Source organism: Ailuropoda melanoleuca, chromosome 16 (genome assembly GCF_002007445.2).
Source record: "Ailuropoda melanoleuca isolate Jingjing chromosome 16, ASM200744v2, whole genome shotgun sequence".
Classification (NCBI taxonomy): domain Eukaryota; kingdom Metazoa; phylum Chordata; class Mammalia; order Carnivora; family Ursidae; genus Ailuropoda; species Ailuropoda melanoleuca.
In genome coordinates this window covers 82,923,870-82,945,617 of record NC_048233.1, presented here as the reverse complement: position 1 = coordinate 82,945,617, position 21,748 = coordinate 82,923,870, and the positions used below count along the sequence as shown (strand labels likewise).

At 54.1% G+C, this 21,748-nt stretch overlaps 1 protein-coding gene across 2 annotated transcripts; it reads right to left on the bottom strand.

Annotated features, from left to right (window-relative positions):
• Positions 1-7,542: 7,542 nt before the first annotated feature.
• NAA40 (N-alpha-acetyltransferase 40, NatD catalytic subunit) lies at positions 7,543-21,725 on the bottom strand. Of its 2 annotated transcripts, XM_011221634.3 has the most exons (8): positions 17,570-21,725; positions 16,331-16,426; positions 14,233-14,285; positions 11,257-11,352; positions 11,018-11,176; positions 10,766-10,849; positions 10,220-10,297; positions 7,543-9,939 (listed from the first exon to the last, which is right to left on the bottom strand). In XM_011221634.3, the coding sequence occupies exons 2-8, from the start codon at positions 16,367-16,369 to the stop codon at positions 9,798-9,800; spliced, it is 651 nt and encodes a 216-aa protein (XP_011219936.1). In that variant the 5' UTR covers positions 16,370-16,426; positions 17,570-21,725; the 3' UTR covers positions 7,543-9,797. The 2 variants fall into 2 exon arrangements, with proteins under 2 accessions (XP_011219936.1, XP_034501216.1); XM_034645325.1 differs by having other exon boundaries at positions 16,331-21,725.
• Positions 21,726-21,748: the final 23 nt, after the last annotated feature.

Sequence of the window (21,748 nt, the reverse complement as noted above, 5' to 3'; positions counted from 1 at the left end):
TAATTTTATTTTTTGCAAGGGACTTTTATTTTATTTGTTAATATTTATTTATTTACTTATTTAAGAGGATCAAGACAGAGAGCATAAGTGGGGTCGGGGGGTGCTCAAAGGGAGAGGGAGAAGCAGGCTGTCCGCTGAGCAGGGAGCCCCACTCAGGGCTCAATCCCAGGATCCCAAGACCACGACCTGAGCCAAAGGCAGGCGCCCAACTAACTGAGGCACCCAGGTGCCCCAAGGGACTTCATTTTAGAACAGCTCTATCTTGGGTGACTGGCTGGCTCAGTAGAGCATGCAACTCTTGATATCAGGTTTGTGAGTTCAAGCCCCACGTTGGGTGTAGAGTTTACTTAAAATATATATATTAGAAAAAAAAAAATAGAATGGCTCAGTCTCTGCTGTTTTTCTTTTTCTGCTAGGCCCCATTTCTGAGTAAGCCCAAGAAGCCATGTTCCCACTTCAAGGGGGAAACAAGAAAGTTAATCATTCTCTGTTTTGTCCTAGGTCCAAAACACCTGGTAACACCTAAGAGCCAGACCCCAAACACGTTCCAGGCCATTAGCTTCCAACAAACCTTGGCTGACGCTGGCATCAATACCCCTAGCTTTCGTCATTTATGGGATAACACCTACTGTTTGCCTGCCACTAGCCTCCAATCGGACCCTACCCTGGATTCCTGAAGGAATACATACTCCAGACCCCTTTCCAATATAAATCCCTATCCCCAGCTATGCCGAGACTTACTCTCCTTTCCAAGTCTCCCAGACACTCCATCTGCTGGTCTCTACCTGTCACTTACACTACTCAGTAAACTGCTCCCAACTTCTCTGGCTCATGTTTGATTTCCACCGTGCGTGAAGCCAAGGACCCTCTTGGCTGGTTATGTGGGACCCCACCCTGGGTCTTGGGACCCAGCCTGCCCGCATCAAAGAGGCTGGGAAAACAGGAGCTGTAGAGGAGAAACCTCAGCCCCATGGGGGCAGGGAGTGGTGGGGGCGCTCACGTAAGTCCCGGAAGTGCAGACTGTGCCTGAACTTCTGGAGGGATGGGCTCCTAGGCCCCAAGCTACCCAGGAGCTTTCTGCACTCCTCCCTACCTCCTTCACCCCTTTGTAACAACTGTTAATGTCCAATAGTCTCAGCCTAGCCCCACCCCCCAGCTACCAGGCCCCTTTCCCTCACCCCGCCCTGGGCCTTGGCAAACAGCCCAGGACAGATGCTTTTAAACTTTCCTCCACCACCTCCATTCCAAGAGGCACAGCCTAGCGGCATCAGACACTAATGACCGTCTGGCATTGAGAGAAGGAAGGGGCAGGGACCTCCCTCCTGCCCTACTGGCTTTGTCAAGCCTTTGTCCTACAAACAAAGTAATAATGCCCAGATTAGAGCCCAGCCAGGCCAGAGGCCCAGAGACAATTTAGGAGGAGACTTTCTGTGGTTCCCTGGGTTACTCCCTGCGGAACCACACATCCACCTTCTTGACCACTGGCTGGAGGCAAAGGAGCAGAGGTTTGTGGAGCCAGTCCATCTGTGCTCTGTTCCAGGCCTCTGCCCTGGTCATCCAGCGTCTCTCAGAGACAGAGAGCTGGGAAGACTGCTGCAGCAGAGTCAACACATCCCCGGGCAGGTTCGCACTTAGGTCGGATTTCACATTCATGCCGACATGTCTGCTTTGGCCCCAGCCCCCCCAGGGGCCCTCTCCCAAGCCAGGGACAGACCCACGTGGTGCGCCGGTCCAACAAAACGGTGTATATAGAGCAAAACCCCCCAGCAAACCACAGCCACAGCATGGATGGCTCCCCCAGACATCATGTGGGGCAGAAGAGGCAGATCTGCAGAAACAGACTGTGTGGTCACAGCAGGCAGGATTAAGCCGCTGCGGAGGGCGCGCAGACGCCAGGTAGTGGGAATCCTGAGGGGAAGAGGGAGGGCACAGGGTAGTGGGAATCCTGGGGGGAAGTGGGAGGGCACAGGGTCAGGAGAGGCCTGCTGGGATTTCTGGGTGCTGGTGACAAAATCGTGCTCACTCTGTGATAATTCCATCACGAGTGGCTGTACACTCACGACTTAGCAAATTTCTGTATGTCTGCTACACTTCGATTTAGAAAGTTCAAAACATAAGAAAAAAGCAAGGAAAACAAATGTGTGATATGATCTTGCTTTTGTAAAACAAAGAAGAAATATCTAGAGAGGTAGATAACACATAGATAAAAACCTGGGAGGGGACTCACACCCTCACATTGTTGGAAGTGTCTCTCTCCATGGGTAAGGCCTAGAGGTCCCAGCCTGGGTCCTAGTTCTGATCCCAGGGCCCAGACTGTTCCCCCCAAACGGGGCAGTAGGAATAGATCCCATGCCTCGGGGATGGAGAGAGGCGCTGGTCCCTACTCCTGAGACCAGCTTCACAATCCAGGCCCCCAAGGTCTTGATGGTCATATATGGGCTGAGAAGATACCGGGCGCCCATCTCAGAGCCGGTCCCCAGCCCCACTGGCCATACGTGGGCTACAGAAACACCGGGTATCCCCCACCTCAGGTCTGGCATGCTATTAAAGGTGCCGGCCCAACAGCTGCTCTGTCCAAACACAGAGCTGGCGAGGCCTGGGGAGGGGGCTGCACCCTAGCGTGCGGGGCTGTAAGTATCACCCCTTCAGATGCCCCCTCCCCGCATGCCTTCTGGAGTTCACCACCTCCCTGAGCACCTAACCCTAACCCGGAGCCAGTAAGAACTGGCCTAGACTCTCCTCCTGGCAGGTGGAGAGGGTGTTGGGCACCGAACCTGGGGCCGTTAGAGGGGAGGGCTGCAGGTGAAGGGGCCCACCCCAGGGTTCTCACTGAGGGCAGCCACAGCAGCCTCTCTGCAGGCTGGAGGTACTGTCTCCCCAGGGTGGGGTGGCAGCAGAGGCCCAAGTAGAGTCTTGGGAAGGGTCCAGCGTCCGAAGGAGGAAGGCTCAAGAAGGGGGTGTAGATCCAAAACGAATTTGCTGGGTTACCTAGATAATGGCCCTTTCCCTACCTGGGCCTTAGGGGTTCCCCTTCTGCAAAATGGGGGCTTTCCTGCAAAGTCCAGCAGGAGAAAGGGGCGGGAGGGGTTGGCCTCACCAGAAGGCAAAAGCTGACTTGCGAAACCTAAGCTGGCCCCGGTCCAGGCAGAGCAAGGAGTCACTGGGGCGGGTGTAGACAGAGTCCCAGAGAGGCATCTGCTCTTCCTGGGACACAGCTGTCAGCAGGCGCCAGACCCTCGGGGGGAGCTGGGGCGGGGAGCAGACACAGCTTGGGGAGGGAGGGAGGTGTAGAGCAACAAGGGGGTGCGGAGGTAGGAGGTAGTGGTGCTGCTCTCCCCAGTGGAATGCAGCTGTCCTGCCCAGCACCCCAGGGGTGTGGCAGCTGGTTGGAAAGTTTCAGCCACCACCTGCACCCCCCCACTCCAGGAGCCAAGCGGCGGTTAACCCCTTCCGGCCCGCAGCCCACAGCCAGCAACCAGGCATGAGGAGGATAAGATCACTGTGCTCACGTGCTCCGTGCTAACAGCTGCTCCGGCTTGGTGAAGTCCAGTGGCGCTGGCGTGGCAGGGGCTGCCCACACCCCGCAGCTGACAGCCCACAAGACTCCCGGCAGGACCAGGCAGTCAGGTCTGCAAGCTGCTCCAGACTCCGTGATAGAGTTGGGTACACCGAGACCAGAGGAGGGGTGCAGCTGCTAGGCTGGACCACCCCCCAAGCACGCCCAAGGCCTTCCGCCCCGTCTCCCCAGGGTGTGGCGGTGGGCCTGGGCCAAAAGGAGCATCCCGTGCTGCTCGTGGAGGCTCCAGTCAACCTCAAGGCCAAGAGAGAAAAGATGACCCAGGTCATGGTAGAGACCTTGAACGTTCCTGCCAGGTACGCCACCACCCAAGCCTGTGTGCTGCTGCCATATCCCTCCGCTGGTCCAGTGAGGACCAGCGTGCCAGAGCCACCAGCCTCACCACTTATCCTGCTGTGACCCCCAGCCTGGACCCCCAACTCCTAACCCTGAGTTCCTCTCTCAGCCACGGGATCCCTGACCTCTTCTCCATCCTGTAGTCCAGGGCAAGTCCCCTATTCTTTCTCATTGTTCTCGATACCCCATCTCTCAGCCAGGCTGCCAGAGGGCCCTAAGGCCCTGCACCCGACAGCCCCATCCCTGGACCCCCACACTCTTCCAGCCACTTGCCCTGTTGCTTCCCACTCCCTGTATCCACCATTCGGACACAGGCTGCCCCAGGAGTGCAGGCCCCCTCTTTGGTCCCCCTCTCAATCCACTCCCCAGGCATCAGCCCGGACTCCCGGGATGGGGGCACTCACGCTGTGCCCATCTGGGAGGGCTATACTCTGCCCCTCACCGTCCAGCGCCTGGACCTGGCTGGCCGGGCCCTCATCAGCTCACGAAGATCCTGCTGAAGAAGGCGCACGGCTACCTCTTTGTCACGACTGGTGGAGGGGAGGGGTGGATGAGGCCACCCCAGGCCTACTCCCTGTAACCCTCTACTCCTGCACCAGGGCGACACCACACAGCGATGCGGCGCCTTCTTCCATTCCAGGGCCCCGGAGTGAACAGGCCATCACGGAGGACAGCCGGACCCAGTCCCCCAGGGCAGCGGCCGCCAGCTCCAGGTTTGCTCCCTCACCTTGGCCCATGGCTGTGGCGCCCCACTCCTCGAGAGCCTCCAGACCCTTCTCAGCCTGGTTGCTTTCCTTCAGGGCCCTGTCAACCTTGGGATGATCTACACTAAGCACAGGGCAGTGTGGTCAGATCTCAGCCCCAGCATGGCAGCCCTCCCCCTGCCGGCCCACGGCCAACGTTCACCTTCATGGAATTAAGATCTCACAGCAGGGACAATAGAGGTTGACAGGTTCACCTTGTCCACTTCCACACAGGCGCCTCCAGGAAACGTGAAACCGCGTGTGCGCACAGGTGCAGTGGGAGGGCTCGCACAGGGGCTGCTCTCCGGCCTGGGATGCGATGGGAGGCCCAGGGCCCGAGTCCGAGGGGATGGAGCACTGCAGGTTCTGAGGCCGGGATGGAGCACTGCAGGTTCTGAGGCCGGGGCCTCGGGCAGAGCTCTGGCACAGCTTGCCTCTCCTTGAAGCCATCACCCCTTCTTCCCCGTCCAGTGGGTGGGGCGATTGCGCAGGGCATCCAGGAAAAGCTGAGGAAGGGAGCCCTACTGTGAGGATCAGATGGCTATGGCTACGGCTGCTTCCTCCTTTCCGGAGAAGAGCTACAGAGCTGCCTGACGGACGAGTCATCACCACAGGCCACAGACGCTGCTGCCGTCCCAACACCCTCCTCCAGGCCTCCTCTGTGGCAAGCCCGGGTCCCCGCAGGACGGCCACACCTCCACCTTGGCCTTCTCGACCCTAGTCCCCATTTTTCTCAACAGCCCCCTGCATGGGACGGAAGGAACCCCTCGGGAAAGGCTGCCCTGGCAACAGGCTGGCGAGAGGACGGGCCAGCTTTGTTTCTCTAGGCCCAGCCCTGAGACAGAAGACAGGGTCTTGAGACCGACAGGTGCCAGGGTCCACGCGGTGACTTAGAACTCCATCACCATGTGTGACGCTGACATCCCCAGAGCCCCAGGCGCCACCATGTACCTGGGCATTGCAGACTGGATGTGGAAAACCATGGTCCGGGCACCATGGAGATCAAGGCTGGAACCGACCACCGTCAGCACCTGCTAGTGGAAATCACTGGGTGACCAGGTTGCTTCCGCAGGCGAAACACAGTCCTTTCTAAACCAGGTCGCGCCCTGCCTGAAATGGAAGACTCCGGGCGGGCATGGTGCCCCTTGCAGCACCTGCTCACCGAAGGCCTGTGCACAAGTCCCACTTGAGGGAAGAAGCTTGTTACAGCTGCAGGGAGGGGTGCAGGAAGCCACTGGAGGTCCAAAGAGGGGTCCGGGCCCCTCGAGGAGGTGGGCACAGACCCCAGGCAGCAGGGGCCAAGGAAGGGCCCCACACCCTTCCAATGCTGGCCATTTGCCCTATGGCAAGGGGACTATCATTCCAAGGAATTCCTGCCTGGGATTAAAACAGCCTTCAAGGAACGAAGAACTTGGGCCGGGGCGGGGGTGAGGGGGCAGAAGTTTGTCACATGGGAAATGTTGCATGATTCGCCCAGTGAAATGCTCTCTCCCTTCCCAAGGATTGTGATGCCTTTCTTCGATAAGGCAACAGCACAAACCATCCCCAGGTGGGATGACACCTGGGGATGGTTTGTCACACCCACACCGGCACCCACTGAACAGTTATTAGTGCTGCTCGCCCTTCCCCAGATCACTGCCCTGCCAGGGCACAAACATGCCCTGTGGCTTGGGGCTCCGCCTGCTCCCTCCCAGCAGAGAGGATCACCAAGCAGCAGCACAGCAAGGCTGCCCCCACAGCATCCACAGAAAGGGCTTCGGAACCCCAGCTCCTAGCCTACTTCCCGCCTCGCCTCCCAGCTCACCCTGGGTCAGGGACTGGCAGGAGGCCTGCCTGGGAGAAGCTGCATAGCTCCATCTGTCACACGCCAGGGGCCGAGCCTCTCCCAGCTCGTAACTTTCCTGTCCTGTCAGGCCTGACGAGTTACCCCTTCCTTTGAGCCTTTGTCTTTTGTGAGTGGAGGAAAGAGGGCTTTGGAATCTTTTTTTCTTTTTTAAAGATTTTATTTATGTGACAGAGAGACAGCCAGCGAGAGAGGGAACACAGCAGGGGAGTGGGAGAGGAAGGCAGGCTCCCAGCGGAGGACCCCGATGTGGGACTCGATCCCGGAACGCCGGGATCACGCCCTGAGCCGAAGGCAGTCGCTTTAACGACTGCGCCACCCAGGCGCCCCTGGAATCTTTTTAAGAGAGAAAAAATATTCTGAGTAACCCAATAAAGTAAGAGGGAGGAAAGAAACACCGGCAGTCTCAATCTATTCAACTTCCACCCAAGTGCACTGGCATTTACATTTAGCCAAAGATGTCAAATGTCCCAGTGCCTGGCTTGGGACTGTCCAAGATGTAATCAGGCATCCCTTACAAGACCTTTTACCTCTACCCAGGGCCAGTGGGAAACAGCACAAAACACGCACTCCGTCTCAGTTCCCACCACTGGCTGTTCGCCCCAGACACCCTAAAGCTTCCTCAGGCCAAGGCTCCTTTCACAGCAAGGGGTGTGGGGCCTCACAGCTTCGTGCCTCCCAGGGTTCCGGCCCAACACTGGGACAGTGTGGAGGTGTCCCCTGAGACCACACTGCCCATGGCACCCAGAGTTAGGACACGATCCCAGCAGTTGAACAAAGTGTCTTTTATTTGTGACGTACAAATACAACCAATGCAAAAAGAGATCACTTTTCCCTTTGATTCCAGTGATAACAAGTTGCTAAAGAAAAAAAATATATATCAAGGAGTTTACCTTCAGTTTCCTCCAAAAAACCCAGAAAGGGTTAAAAAGAACCATACACATGTCATATACACATTTGACATCAACAAAAATAACCTGAAAGAGAGTGGATACAACTAAAAAAAAAAAAAAAAAAAAAAATTTTAAAAAATTTTTTAANAAAAAAAAAAAAAAAATCTTGAAAAATATTTTAACATGCCCCAAACAAAACACACACAAAAAAGCTGGGGAACAAAAGGCCTGCTCTGTTTCTCAAAAACCAAGACCTGGGAAAGTGGAGAAAGACATGTTTGAGTGAACGGGCTCAACACCGAAACAGAGGGAGCTGCTGGTCTCCTGCCCCAGCGCTGCCCCCCCGAGCCCCCTGCAGCAGACGGCTGGCAGAGGCTGCGAGCGCAGGCTGCGGCACCAAGCACTCCCATCTACCCGTGGGCTCAGTGGCAGGTGTCCAAGGAGTGGAGAGACAACATACACTGAACTCACCTTATGAGGAATTTACAGCGGGATTCCTTTTGATCCCCTTGAGTGGGAGGTATCAGAAATCCATGATCTAAGACAATATCTACCTGTTCCGTGTCGACAGACAGGGGTCAGAGGAAAAAATTCCTAAACGTGCTTCTGTCATTCCATGATTCTTGGAAGGAGCCCACCAATGGCCTCCTCCCAGCAATTTAAAATTCTCCCCGCCCCTCCCCACACACAGAATCCCCCCGGGAGACGGAAGGTAGGGGCAGAGGCGGGCTTACTCCAGTGTAGAGCTGAGAGGCCCTCCCCGAGGGAGTGCCACGTCCGCTGGCCGCGGCGGGGTCAAGAGCAACACAGAGCACTCTGAGGAGGGCCGGGCTGGGTGGAGGTGGCCCTGTGTGCAGGGCCCTGCAGGAGCAGGAAAGTGGGGAAGTGAAATCAGCTCCGGGGAGACCCACCAGCAGAGACCACCTGAGTCAGGGCAGAGGGTGGGGTCTGAGCAGACTCTGAGGTCAGAACAGACAGACCTCCAAGAGAGCAACTTCACAAAGGCTAGAACCTTTAAGACACTCCCTAGAGCAGAGCTCAAGGATGTCCAAGGGGAGGTGGCAGGTGGTTTTTCCTGGATAAGGATTTGGTCATTGTCTTCCCCGGAAGGGGCACAAGGCCCAGAGATCAGGGCGAGCATAAGCTCTGAGCCACAGCCTCCCTGTCCTGTGAGAGAAGAGGAAGGCCGTCTCCCCCTGCTCCAGTCCGCTGCCACAGGGTGACACTGGAGAGAGAGGAAAGCAGCGGTTCTTGCCACCGAGAGGCATTCCCGCTGCAGCCGGAGCTGCCAGCCAGGGCAGTGGCACCAGGCCTCACTGAGGCAGCAAGGGGCAAGGCTGGGGAGTGCAGGCAGTAGGCCTGCTGCTGGCTGGGGGCTCTCTGAAAAGGGAGGGTGGCCCCACCTTCAGAGAGCGATCAGCACCAAGATATGAGAGGCAATAGCACTGAGGAGGCCAGGAACGAGGGGTCCTTCAGGGGGAAGAGGAGGGGCTCCCTAATGTAATTCTCCCCCTTGAGAGTAAGAGCAGAGGTATCGGGTGAGGTGAGCTGGGGGAGGCCAAGTGGCGAGGGGCTTGGTGGCTTGTTTCTGTGAAGGGAGAGCTCGAGTCGCTGCCAGATCAAGAGGTTCAGCTAGGACTCAGCAAAGTCCGAAAGCCCAGAGAAGCAACTCTCTTCCCAGGGGGCCGCCCCTGCCCCCGTCCACACCTTGTTCCTGGTCCTCTCATTCTCTCATCGACAACGAGGCAGACAGGGATGAAGCCTTCCTCCTAACGGCCGGTCCCCTGGGATGTCTCCACACTAACTGTGGGTCCATAAAAGCACAGCTAGAAGAGCTCCCTTGCTTCCCAGTGTCGTGGCACAAAAGACCTTCCCACAGTCTCCATCAGAGCATTCGGCTACGAAACAGGACTCTCTCTGAGGCCTATCTCTATGTCCAGCTCTTGCACTCAGTCCATTCCTCCTTGGGGACCAGCCAGACCCCCACCCAGGGCTCCAGGACTTTTATAAAGGTGGGTATAAAACACCCCGTTTGTCCAAGTGTGTGTGCGGCAGGGGAGGGAGGGGGCTTGTCAGGAATCCATCTGCAGAGAAGCTGGGGAACCTCATGCTCAAGGGCACAAGGGCCGAGTGAGAAGGCAGCCGCTGTGAGAGGGCCCACGTCCTGCCCGGCCTCCGCCAGCACTTCCCTTGGCACCCTCTCCTCTCTGCTCCTTCAGGGCACTCTGTTCTTCTAGGAGAGCGGAGGACGGGCAGCTCGGACCACTCCGCCCCAGGGTTCTGTGCTCTCAGGCTGCAGCCTGGCACGTGCAGGGCTAAGGAGGCCACAGCTCTGAGGGCACTTGGCCAGTGGCGTGAGCCCAGGGAGAGGACAGGCCTTGGAGAGAGCATTCTAGCTTGGGAGCTCAGTGGCAGCAGCCGCCACAGTGCCCGCCCGCATGGGAGTGCTGGCTGTCCCCGAACTTGGTCCTCCGGCTCAGGATCTCGTAGGAGCAGTCCTCTCCACAGCAGCCAGACATGCTGGGGGAAGAGTCATCGATTTCAAATCTGCAAGGAAGGCAAGGGGAAAGGCTGGGCTGCCGGTAGCTGACTGTCTTCCTTCCTAGCCTGGGAACTTTTCCACCTGCCACACTCACAAGACCCCTAGGGGTGAGGGCGCAGCCAGAGGGCACGCCACGCCATCTCACCAATCCCCAGGTTACTCCCATGGACCACCGGACCAGGCGCTCAGCCTTCAGGATGAATAAGGTCTGGGACCAGGAAAAAGGCCCTGGGGCAGGCCCCCCGTACCACCCAGAGGGTCCCACACCAGGGCCCAGCTCCTTACTGCAGGGCTTCTCTGAAGAACTGGTAGGCGCCATGATTGTGCTTAAATACAGTTAACATAACTTTCTTCATCTGTGTGCTGGAAAGAAAGCAGAGAGCACACCTTCCAGAAAGAGAAACCAATGCTAACTCACGCCTCCTCTTTTGTGTCTCTGCCTGCTGTGCTCCATTTGCTCCTGAGAATCACCCCCCGAGCCCCAACTCTAGCGTCCGTGCTGGGCACCCACAGCACCCCGTGCTTCCGTTATGGGGCTGATCAGACTGCACGGGCACTGGGCCCCCACCCGACTGGCTTCTTCTCCACTCCCTCTCTGCACCCCCCCATTCAGGCACAACAGGCATCAGAAGCACTTGCTGCACTGAGCCGCATGTACAAAATCTGGAGTCACAGCAGGGCAGGGAGTATTTTTACTGGGAGGGTTCTAGATGCCTTTCTTCCAAAACATTCCTATGAGCCTGGTCCTCCACGGAGGCTCAAAGAACCGTGGATGGCTCAGAGGCAGATCCGTCCAGTGGGCGACGGACGCGGCGGGGCAGGCGCCCTTACCTGTTGGCCACGAGCTGCAGGATCTGTATGAGGAACTTCCCCAGGCCTTTCCGCCGCACCTTGCTTTCCAGCTGCACTTCGTAGCTGGACGAGGAAAGCACAGTGAGCACGGGGAGGCAGGGCCCGTCAGAGGAGCCTGGGGCCCTGCAGCCCACAGACCCAGACTGGCACGGTGGGCTCCGCCACCTGCTGAGTGCCTGCAGCAGCGCCCACGTGTCCTCCCCACGGCCTCTCCCGAGCTGGGGCGCCTACCAGTACAGGACTTCATCCCCGCACTCCACGTCAAACCGGAAGTGAGAAAAGGCAACAGGAACCGAACTGCTTTCCCAAGCAATGAGGTACCAGGCTCGGTCATCCGTCATTTCCTCCCGTTTCTCTCGGTCCTTCCAGCCCCATTCGCTTTGCTCGTACCTGGGAAACGTGGGGGCAGTCAGGGTGGGGAAGCCCAGAATGGGAGGAGTGAGGCTCCCCTCCTGTAGGGGTGTGCTTACATGGTCTGCATGTTGGTTTTGGTCAGGTCGAAGGCCCAGGCCACGGTGGCTGGCTCCAATCCAGACACTCGCTTACACTCAATGGAGACATTTAACCTGAAGAAGAGGGAAAGGCGGCGTGTGGAGCCGGCAGCAGGCCTCGCAGGGCAGCAGGCCTGGTCTGTTCTACAGAGAAGAGCCGAGCCTGCACCCTGCCTTCCGGGACGTGACTACGGAAGGTGCCGCTGAAGGAACGAAGCCTTTCGGGCCGAGATTAACAACTGTCATCGCCAGCCCACCACCCTGACCACAGTCTCATTTCCTGCCTGCCCTGCGAAGCCCTTATCAGCCTCGGCACTCTGTAAACTTCTGTCCCTCTCCGCTACCTCTTTGCTTTCTCCAGCCTCTCTTCTGTGCTTTGCTATGAACACTAGAGTCTTCTCAGCGCCTTTAGTTCCTGCCCTTAGGCATTTAGTCTCTGAATGGACTCCTCACCGGGCAGCCCTGGCACCTTGAAAGTGGCTGGGTCACCTCAGGCCCTTTGAGAAGACCATGGTCCGGAACCCCCCCGAGGAGTCCTGCCTGCCATTTCCTTTGAGGACATGGCGGGTGCTCTCGGCTGACCCAACAGGGTGGAGCGGGGTCCGACTCCACGCTTGTTTTCCTACACTAACAAATGCTGTAGGCATTAAGGTACCGTAATCTATTTACTTCCACGGGAAACGTTAGTCAATCACACTTCAGCTCCTTGGCCAAACTGTGGAACCCCAATCTCCAGGCAGTGCCACATTCTGACAAGACTGAAGTCAGTGACACGCAGTCCTTAGAGAGGTCCTGGGTCAGGACCTTCCAGTGGCCCTTGACACGACCCCTCAGAGGACGTCCCCATTGGAAGCGACTGTCACCTCTGCTGTCTGGTCCACCACATGAGCTGCGCGTGTGCTCAGCCTCATACATTCGGAACTTCTTGGCTCTGAACAGTCTTCCTTTCTTCGTAAGTAATGACCATGTCGTAGTCAGAAATGCCTCAACACAGCCTTCCATCTGGCTCAGCCGTGTATTTTCCAAAGGTCGGTCTGGAGGTATGAATTCTCCACTACATTGAGTTCTCTTTCTTTTTTTTTTTTTTCTTTTCTTTTTTTTTTTTTTTTTAAAATTTTTTTTTTTTTTATTCGACAGAGATAGAGACAGCCAGTGAGAGAGGGAACACAAGCAGGGGGGTGGGAGAGGAAGAAGCAGGCTCATAGCGGAGGAGCCTGATGTAGGGCTCGATCCCATAATGCCGGGATCACGCCCTGAGCCGAAGGCAGACGCTTAACCGCTGTGCCACCCAGGCGCCCCTTTTTTTTTTTTTTCTTATCTGAGTTCTTTAAGTACGTTAAAGCAGGATCACAGCCACACAGAGCACACGAAATTCCAGGCACCAAAGGAGCCCAGAGTCAGCTGGCAATGCCGGCTTCAGGGCTGTTCCAATANTTATCTGAGTTCTTTAAGTACGTTAAAGCAGGATCACAGCCACACAGAGCACACGAAATTCCAGGCACCAAAGGAGCCCAGAGTCAGCTGGCAATGCCGGCTTCAGGGCTGTTCCAATATTTCTGAAAGTCATAGGAATGTGAAACACAGAACACTAGAAGACATCACAGTAAGGGATCTTTAAACTGTGTCGGAGGAATTTCCAGACATTGAATGGCAAGGCTATTCAACGGAGGAACTGTACTCCGTCTGACCACACACAGGAAGGACAAGGTAACGTGATACTCTGCGATTCTGACAAAGCTACGAAGAGAGATACAGTGCCACCTACTAAAGCGCTCGTTTCCTAATCTGTATGCTTACATCTGTCTACCTTGTTCACTCACATACTCATACCAGCTGCTACCTACAGAACTGGGTACCATGCTCTTTCCTCCTTAAAACGACCTTACAGGTTTGGCACCATCACTCCATCTAACAGACCAAAAAAGGAGGCTTAAGGAGTGTGGCTTGTCTGAATACAGTTCATCAGAGGCACAGTTTTGATTCAAACCCACAGCTGTGATTCTCTAAAACTATAACCCTCGTTTTCCCCTAACCCAAGAGCAGCTCTGGTAAGGCAGGTTACGCTTCCTATTTTATAAACCAAAAGGACAGAAAGGGGAAGGGGGCTTTAACCCAGATCCTACAGCAGTAAACTAGATTAGTAACAGTAACGGTAGTAATAACAGCTAACACTGACCGAGGTTTTGGTAAGCTCCAAGCACGAGCACTTTATACGTAATCCTCCTGACGAAACCATCTATTTTTAGACCCATTGCTGATTAAAAAATGGAGGCACAGGGATGCCTGGGTGGCATCTGCCTTCAGTTCAGGTCATGATCCCAGAGTCCTGGGATCGTGTCCCGCATCGGGCTCCTTGCTCAGCAGGGAGCCTGTTGCTCCCCCTGCTTGTGCGCTCACTCTTTCTCTCTCTCTCTGACAAATAAATAAAATCTAAAATAAAATAAAATAAAATAAATAAAATAAAAATAGAAAATGGAGGCACAGAGAGGTTAAGTCCAGAGTCCAGGGTCACACAGCCAGTAAGTGGCTTTTAACAATTACACCATACACTCTAGGAAAGAGCCCTAGATTGGGAATTAAAAGCCCCCTCAGCAGCCAGGGAGAAACTCCGTGGCTCAGAAAATTACACAGCTTCTCTGGGCCTTGGTTCCCCCTTGCATAAAAGGAGGAAATCAGCCTAGATGATTTTTCAAGTTTGTTTCAGCTTTATGATTCTTCACCTGGAGAGAACATCAAATCCTAAAGAAACATCAGTCTAAGATTATGCAATCTTTGTTCGTCTATGGATTCCTTTGTTACCCAAACCAGGGGCTTTTATATCAACAAGACATTCGCCATAGCTTCTCCTTTTTGTAACAAAGAATGAGAAAATTTGGGTTGGAGGAAGCAGACCCTGGGAAGGTGAATTACTTCAGACACTCAAGGAGACAACAGGTAGGAGTGCTAAACACTTACCCGTTTCGATCATATTTCTTGAACACTGGGAAAGCCTCCAGAGGATCTCCAAGCTGTGGAGGGAAAGACAAGAGCAGTAGCACAAACACACATGTGGCTCTGCCCGGCAGGGAGACAGTGTGCAGCCCCACACTGGGAGGCTTAGCTCCCGGCCCAGGAGCAGCCCTTAGACAGCCGCTCCACCTGCCTCAGCTTGGAAATCACACGTAGCGAGGTTCTAGTAAGGAGGTCCAAGAGCTTTAAGTCAGCTTCATTTCACAAGGTAAGAAGAGGCTCTACTAGCCTAATACTAATACTGGCCTGTAGGTCACCTGACTCAAAAGAGAGAGGCCACTTCATCCACCTGCATACTCCCCCTTTCTTTTTTTTAAGTAGGCTCCATGCCCAGTGTGGGGCTTGAACTCAGGACCCTGAGATCGAGTCACCTGCTCTACCAACTGAACCAGCCAGGTGTCCCATCCACCTACATACTTCTTCTTCACACACGCATGCACGCACAAGGGGAGGGGCAGAGAGAGAATCTCAAGCAGACTCCACACTGAGAGCAGAGCCCAACACAGGGCTAGATCTCACAACCCTGAGATCATGACCTGAGCCAAAACCGAGAGTCGGACTGCATACTTCTAAGAAGCCCTCAACTAACCTCACCGGGTCAAAACCCAAAATGGCACAATCATGTCAGTGAACCACCTCCTTATAAATGTGGACTCTTTACTGGGTGGGCTCAAAGAGTCATAAAAGAGACGCCTGGGGGCGCCTGGGTAGCACAGTCGTTAAGCATCTGCCTTCGGCTCAGGGCGTGATCCCGGCGTTCTGGGATCGAGCCCCACATCAGGCTCCTACTGGGAGCCTGCTTCTTCCTCTCCCACTTCCCCTGCTTGTGTTTCTCTCTCTCACTGGCTGTCTGTCAAATAAATAAATAAAATCTTAAAAAAAAAAAAAAAAGAGAGACGCCTGGGTGGCTGAATTGGTTAAGCATCTGCCTTAGGCTCAGGTCATGATCCCGGAGCCCTGGGATCAAGCCCCACATCAGGTCCCTGCTCAGCGGGGAGTCTACTTCTCCCTCTCCCTCTGCCCCTCCCCCTGCTCGTGCCCTCATTCTCTCTCTCAAATAAATAAAATCTTTAAAAAAAAAGCGGGGAGTCTGCTTCTCCCCTCCCTGCTGCTGCCCCTGCTTATGCTCTATCAAATAAATAAAATCTTTAAAAAAAAAAAAAAAAAGAGTAACAAAAAATGGGATATGAAATGGGAGCAGGAAGGATGACCAGAATCTCTTCAGTTCTGTTTGAAAGCCAAGCCTGCTCTGAGTGGGGCCACCTGGGTGCTCAGCTTCACAGTTACTCCTTCCTTGCCTGTGGCCCCCGGAACCAGGCTGTTGCCCCCTGCCCTGGTGCCAGCAGAGCCTCTGGCACTTCATAGTCAGTCAATAAATATTTGAAGGAATGAATGAGAAAACTATACCACATTTTACCAGGAAGGTTTCCTCACCAAAATGCAAAATACTAACAAAAATTCCTCTAGACCCTCTTCGACCAGTATGGAAGGAGACCCACAGACAGAACCAGCCATTTCCACACTTTTTTTTTCTTTTTTAAGATTGTATACATTTATTTTTCAGAAAGAGAGAGCACAAGCAGGGGGAGCTGCGGGCAGAGAGAGAAGCAGACTCCCCGCTGAGCAGGGAGCCCGATGCGATGATGCGGGGCTCAATGTGGGCTCGATCCCAGGAGCCCGGGATCATGACCTGAGCTGAAGGCAGATGCTTAACGACTGAGGCAACCAGGCGTCCCCATTCTTTTTCTTTGTCTAAGTAGGCTGCGCGCCCAGTGTGGGGCTGGAACTCACAACCCCGACATGGAGAGTCACACGCTCCATTCCACCGACTGAGCCACCCAGGCGCCCCAGCCACTTCCATTTGCATCCACATTGCCCTGCACACCTAGGCCAATCTCTGGCCCTTCTGGCAACTCTCCTGCGGCGCTCATTTCCCTCAGCTGGCCAATAACAAAATGATGCCACAGGGTGGCGCCAAAAGAAGTCAAATGAAAAACGGAGCTGAAGTTCTAGGAGCAAGGGGCTTGGGAAGGAGGGGAGTCACCCTGTTGGCAGCATCCACTTTGGCACAGACGGCATCCATGGCTGCTCGTTCCTCCAGCCTCTTCTGCTTCTTCTCCTTCGCTTTGCTTGACTTCCTCTGCAACAGGGAAAAGCAAAGTTGGCTGCAAGGGCTGCGGCCGACCAAAGACTTGACTTTCCTTTTGAGGAACCTTAGTCAGTCCCCGAGTCCACAGCCTGGCTTCAGCGGCAGGGACTTCCAATCCTGGGGGCTGCACACTTGGTGGGCTGGGAAACACGCAAGCGCTTTCTAGTCGTGGGAGCTTGGGAACGTCACCTGACTTCTCAGCTTCCTTGTCAGAAAGAGCACTGGCCCTCAGGACTGCGGGGTCACTGTGAGGGCCCAGTGAGAGCACATGACAATGCCTGCAGCAGAGCCTGGCCCCCAGCAGGTGCCTAATAAATATGCGCTCATCCATCCCTCTTAAGGAAGCAACGACTAATGCTAGATGCATGCAGGGCAGGTTTCAAGGAGGAGATGGCATCTGAGGTAGCCGCTGACAGCTGTTCCTAAGTATAAGTTTATTCAAAGCCTTCTCAGTGTCTGCCAGTTTCAGAAGACAAAGATCCGGTCTGGGGGAGCCCCTCTGGGAGCTGGGTCCCCTTTCTAAGCTAAGCCCAGGGCGCTCTGGCTTAAGGAGCCAGAACTGTTCCCCAGAAGCGCTGCTCGGCCAAGGGCAATGAGCGGCAGGCACACTGCACACCTAGTACCGACAAGGGCGGAGTCAAGGGCCTCAAGGGGTTCACCTGGGGACAGAGGCCATGCTGACACATGGTCAGGGGGGAGCAAAGGGACAGTGTCCTTGCACAGAGGCACCCATAACTGCATAAAGAGCAAATCCCGTTTAAGGCTCACGTGGGGTTCTCTCAGGCCTACGTGGACCCTCTCACCCTCTTGTAAAAAGCTAGTAACACAGGAAAAAGAGCCCACACTCTGGAATCTCACAGACCCTGCCCAGAGCCTCTTCCTGCTCTTCAGAGTGGTGTTCGGGCAACAGCCAGTCCTTCTCTGTGTCTCCTTCCCTCATCTGACGAATGAGGTGAGGGAGGCTCATAAAACCGTCTCTGAGTTAGGAGGCCGGGTAAGAGAACGAGAGTTCTCTTTCTCACTCCCAAGGAAGACCAGGGCAGCACATGCATCCACAGTTGTTCACACCCTCCCCAGCCCAAATCCAGAAGGCACCCAAAGGCACTGGCGGGATGGCTCTGCTTTTTTACCCACCTCACTGCCTCTTCCGACTCCACCTCTTGGTTTCCTGAGCTCACCCGAGAGGCCGTACTCCCTCCAGCTGCGCCGTAGCCCCGCCGCTGGCACCAGCAGAGGGCGAGTCGAAAACCAGATGCTGGAAAAGTTTCTGGGATAAATTCTACCCTCGGCTCTCCAAGGAATGACACTGCCTAACTCTTATTTCAAGGGACCAGGAGGCGAGAGGTCAGACACAAAGAACTCACAGGGATTGCTCTTCTAGGTGTAAACTCGCCCAACACCAGCTGTTTAGCCTGCTAAGCACTGTGCCAGAAGCCCAGCTAGATCCCATCCTCACCTCCCTCAAGGAAGGAGCAAACAGAAGAGAACAGACTGTCTTCATAAGGCTGGGACTGGAGGGGACAGAACAAACCCCTCTCGACCACACACAGGTTTTAGGGCACCCACCGTTTTCTCTGGGAATTTGAATTTCAAAACAACATTGCGAGATACACTCAGCTTGAAAAGTACTTTCGCAAACATCTGCTTCAATTCTCAGGGCAAAAACCAGCACCTCCATTCCCACGCAAGGAAACTGAGGCTCAAAGGGATGGTGTAACTCGTTCAAAGTTCCCCCAAGAGTAAATGGTAGTGGGGGACTTAATCCCAGGGGTTGGGTCCCAGATCTAGTGTTTGTTCCACCAGCCCTGCTGTCTCCCAATGAAAGGCTGACATCGGTGTAAAAGACCTTCCTTCTCAGTCCGGCCTGAGAAGTTCAGACCTCAGGAGCCATTAAGGTAGCCACTCAGCAAATCACTTCTCATCACCCTTCTTCTGGCTTGGTGACGGCTGACGTGCCATGCGAGCACAGTGCTGCCCCAGGCCCTCCCTCTACACAGAGGAGGGGTAAGGAAACCCGAGACAGCCGGTCTCCAGGAAAGAACATGAGCCCTGGCATCACTCATACCAGGCCACCGCTCCTCCTGCCGCCCCTGCATGACCTGTGAAAGCAAGTCCATCTCTGGAAAAATGGGGACACGAATGCTGGGCTCACCAAATAGCTGAAAGGACAGGTCAGAAGTCACTTCTACAGTAGAGGCAAGCGCCCCTCCTCCAGCCTGCATACTAGTTCTCTCCTCACACAACACAGAGTTGAAAGATCAAAGGTGCTGGAAGGAAAGTGTGACTCCTGGGACCCAGAAAGCACTGGAACGTGGGTTCCCTCCACAGCATCTCATTTCTAAGCCCATGAAGTAAGTAATTCCTAAGCACAAGCAGCAGGAGGGCCAACCCCAGGCCTCCAGGAGATTTATGGGCTCATTCATGCAAGGGAACAGGCCAGCCAGACAATCCTCAGAGCGAGGCTCCGGGCTGCCACGGCCCGAGACGGCAGATAATGAAAGAGACCCCTAAGTGCTTCGCTGCCTGCACATGGGGTATGTGGCTGCAGCAGGCCAGGGCGGACAGGCAGGGGCTCTCCCTCAAACCCAGCACACACTAAGAAAAGTGGTCTCCTACTGTTCTAATTAGCTTTGCCCTGCCTTGTGGAGGTAAGGCTATCCTGCAGGGACACAGGAAAATTCTCCTAATTAAAATGGGAAATAAGCACAGTGAACAGTAAAGCTCATTGTGGTTAAGTGTCTTTCCCAAGGGAGCTTTAGATAATAAAAAGAGTGTGGGATTTTGAGTCAAGAGACTTAGATTTGATTCTCAGCTCTTCCACTTAGTAGCTGTGTGACTTTGGGCAAGTTACTTAATCTCTTTTTAGCAAGTTACTTAGTTTCTCTGGATCTCCATCTCATCAGTAAAAGGGAGCTAACAATGTCTATACCTTACAGGGCTGTTGTGAAGACAAAATGATACAACGTACTAGATATAAAAAATAAGGACTTCTGTTTACGAGGACCTACTAGCGTCCTCTTGCTAATGCTTTAATCAAGAGGCTTCATTTTAATCTCTATAATAACAAGTTATGTGTGTCCACTTCTTTGATGAGAAAACCGAAGCACAGAGAGGTTAGGGAACTTTTAGGGTCACAGAGCCAGTGAACAAAATTCCCAAAGAGGTCTCTCCCTGCCACCGCCTCCCTCCACTCACACCAGACTGTACCACTCCGGGAGGTAGGGGTCACACTGGCTTCATGAGTCCATGTACACCCAGTGCTCAGCAAACAGTAGGTACTAAGTCCATACCTGTTGAATGAGTCATCCAAGATTCAAATCCAGGTCTGAACCCTAAAATCCCTGCTTCTGCCACAACATCAACTACATTTACCCAGCACTTTTTATAAAGTGTGACATAAGTGTTTTCACCCGCAGCTGTGAAACCCCTCCCCCTGCTATTCCTCTCAAAGTCGTATCCCCACGCGCAGTTAGGACTGCCAGGCCACAGAGAAATTCAGAAAAAAAGCACACAGATGGGGGCAGGAGGCGCCTTTCAGAAGAGAGATTCGGCATCTCTTAGATTTTCAGTGTCAATACCTTCACCACACATAGCACCCAGGATCCAGAAAAAAATCTGTTTTTGATGAAGGGAGCCAGAGATGTACATTCTAATTCCTAAAAGACAACACGTCTGCGGCAGCAAGAATAAAAGAACTTTGAAGGGAACGGTGCTCCATCTGATGCTACTCTCTCTTAGCCTGAGGTTATCTGTCAAATGGAGCAGGGCCCTCCCACAGATGGTGCCTGCCACAACACGGACCTTCCTGACACTGAGGTGGGGAGTCCACAGGCCCCACCCAGGAGGAATGAGGATAATGAGGGTTCCAGCATTGCTTCAGGGACTTTGCTGCAGTGAGTTGTAGGCCAGAAGAGACTAGGCAGGGGCCGTTCTGAGAAACACATCTGTAGAGTATGAGTAATAACATGGAGGCCCCGAAGGAAGCAAGGGTCGCAGTGTCTCTGAGTCTTGCTCTTTCAATTCAACCAATGAGGAAGTGTTGAACCAGAACGGCACGTGACGCTTCTTGTTTGCTGCTCATTCTGTAGTGGCTGATGCTGCATAGACACTGAGTGATACTACGCATACAGATTTTTACCTCATTTCAACAAGAGTTGGGGTTTGGGACCTTTCACCAAAACCTGGGTTAAATACGCCTAAGGTCTCCAGACTTGATTTTCTACATACCAAGTACACAGTACCCCAAATTCCTTGCTGAAACAAGATGAAAGTGTTTCGATGTGGATTATACAAAGTGCTTCGACATGGATTAAACGACTATTTTTATCTAACAAGTTGATTTGTTCAGTCAATAACCACTTGAGAGAAAATCTAGGTTAACAACAGGAGGGACAAACCAATGGGTTAAAAATAGCACACATCTATTTTAGATAACTACAATACAGGTGAGAATACAAGCAAAAACAACAGCCACAATTTCATGTGGCTATCTGCACCCACTATCTCATTTAATTCTCACATCTATGGGGGGGTGGGTATCATCATCCACATTACATAGATGAGGAAATTCAAATTCAGAAAGGCCACGTTACTGGCACAGTATCATGCTACCGGCCAGAGAAGATGGGGCTGGAACTGAGGTATCTCTGGCGCCCAAGTCAGGGCTCCCTAAAGATGGTGAAAATTCCAGGTAAAAACTAATCTACACAGTACTAAGGAGGGCCAGTTCCATTTTCAGGAGAGTGACTGATACTACTCTAACTGGAACTTAGGAAGGTGAACTCACAGAAATATTTCAATAACTTCTGCCCAGCCCTCTATCGGCACATGCCAGGGAAGGGCGCACCTCCGGGTTGCCTCACACAGAACAGGTGGTCACTACCCATCCGCGGCTGGAGCCATCAGTGCTCCCCCCACCAACACCCACCCTCCCTGCTCACCTGCACGCTCCTCCATGCAAAGCCACCTGCAGCACTTAAGACTACTAACCACGCAAGTAAGAATCAAAACCACTCTGTTGTATCTGGGAGGCCTAGAAGCGCAGGCCTCCGTTGGAAGGGAAGATCAAAGGTTTTAGGAGCAGAAGGAACCTGGTGGAGAGGTCTGGAAAGAGTGTAGGAGAACCGGCTTCACCGAGAATCCGGGTAGCGGGAAGCGCAGCCAGTGGCCGAGGGCTGGGGAGGCCCGAGGCAGGGTCTGGCCCCTGCTCACTGCCTGTGTGACCTTGGCTGGGTGCCTCTTCTCTGGGCCTCAGTTCCCTGCAAGCCGGGGGCGGCCTAGGATGTGGGAAGTCGCGAAGCCGGTGACAGCCGG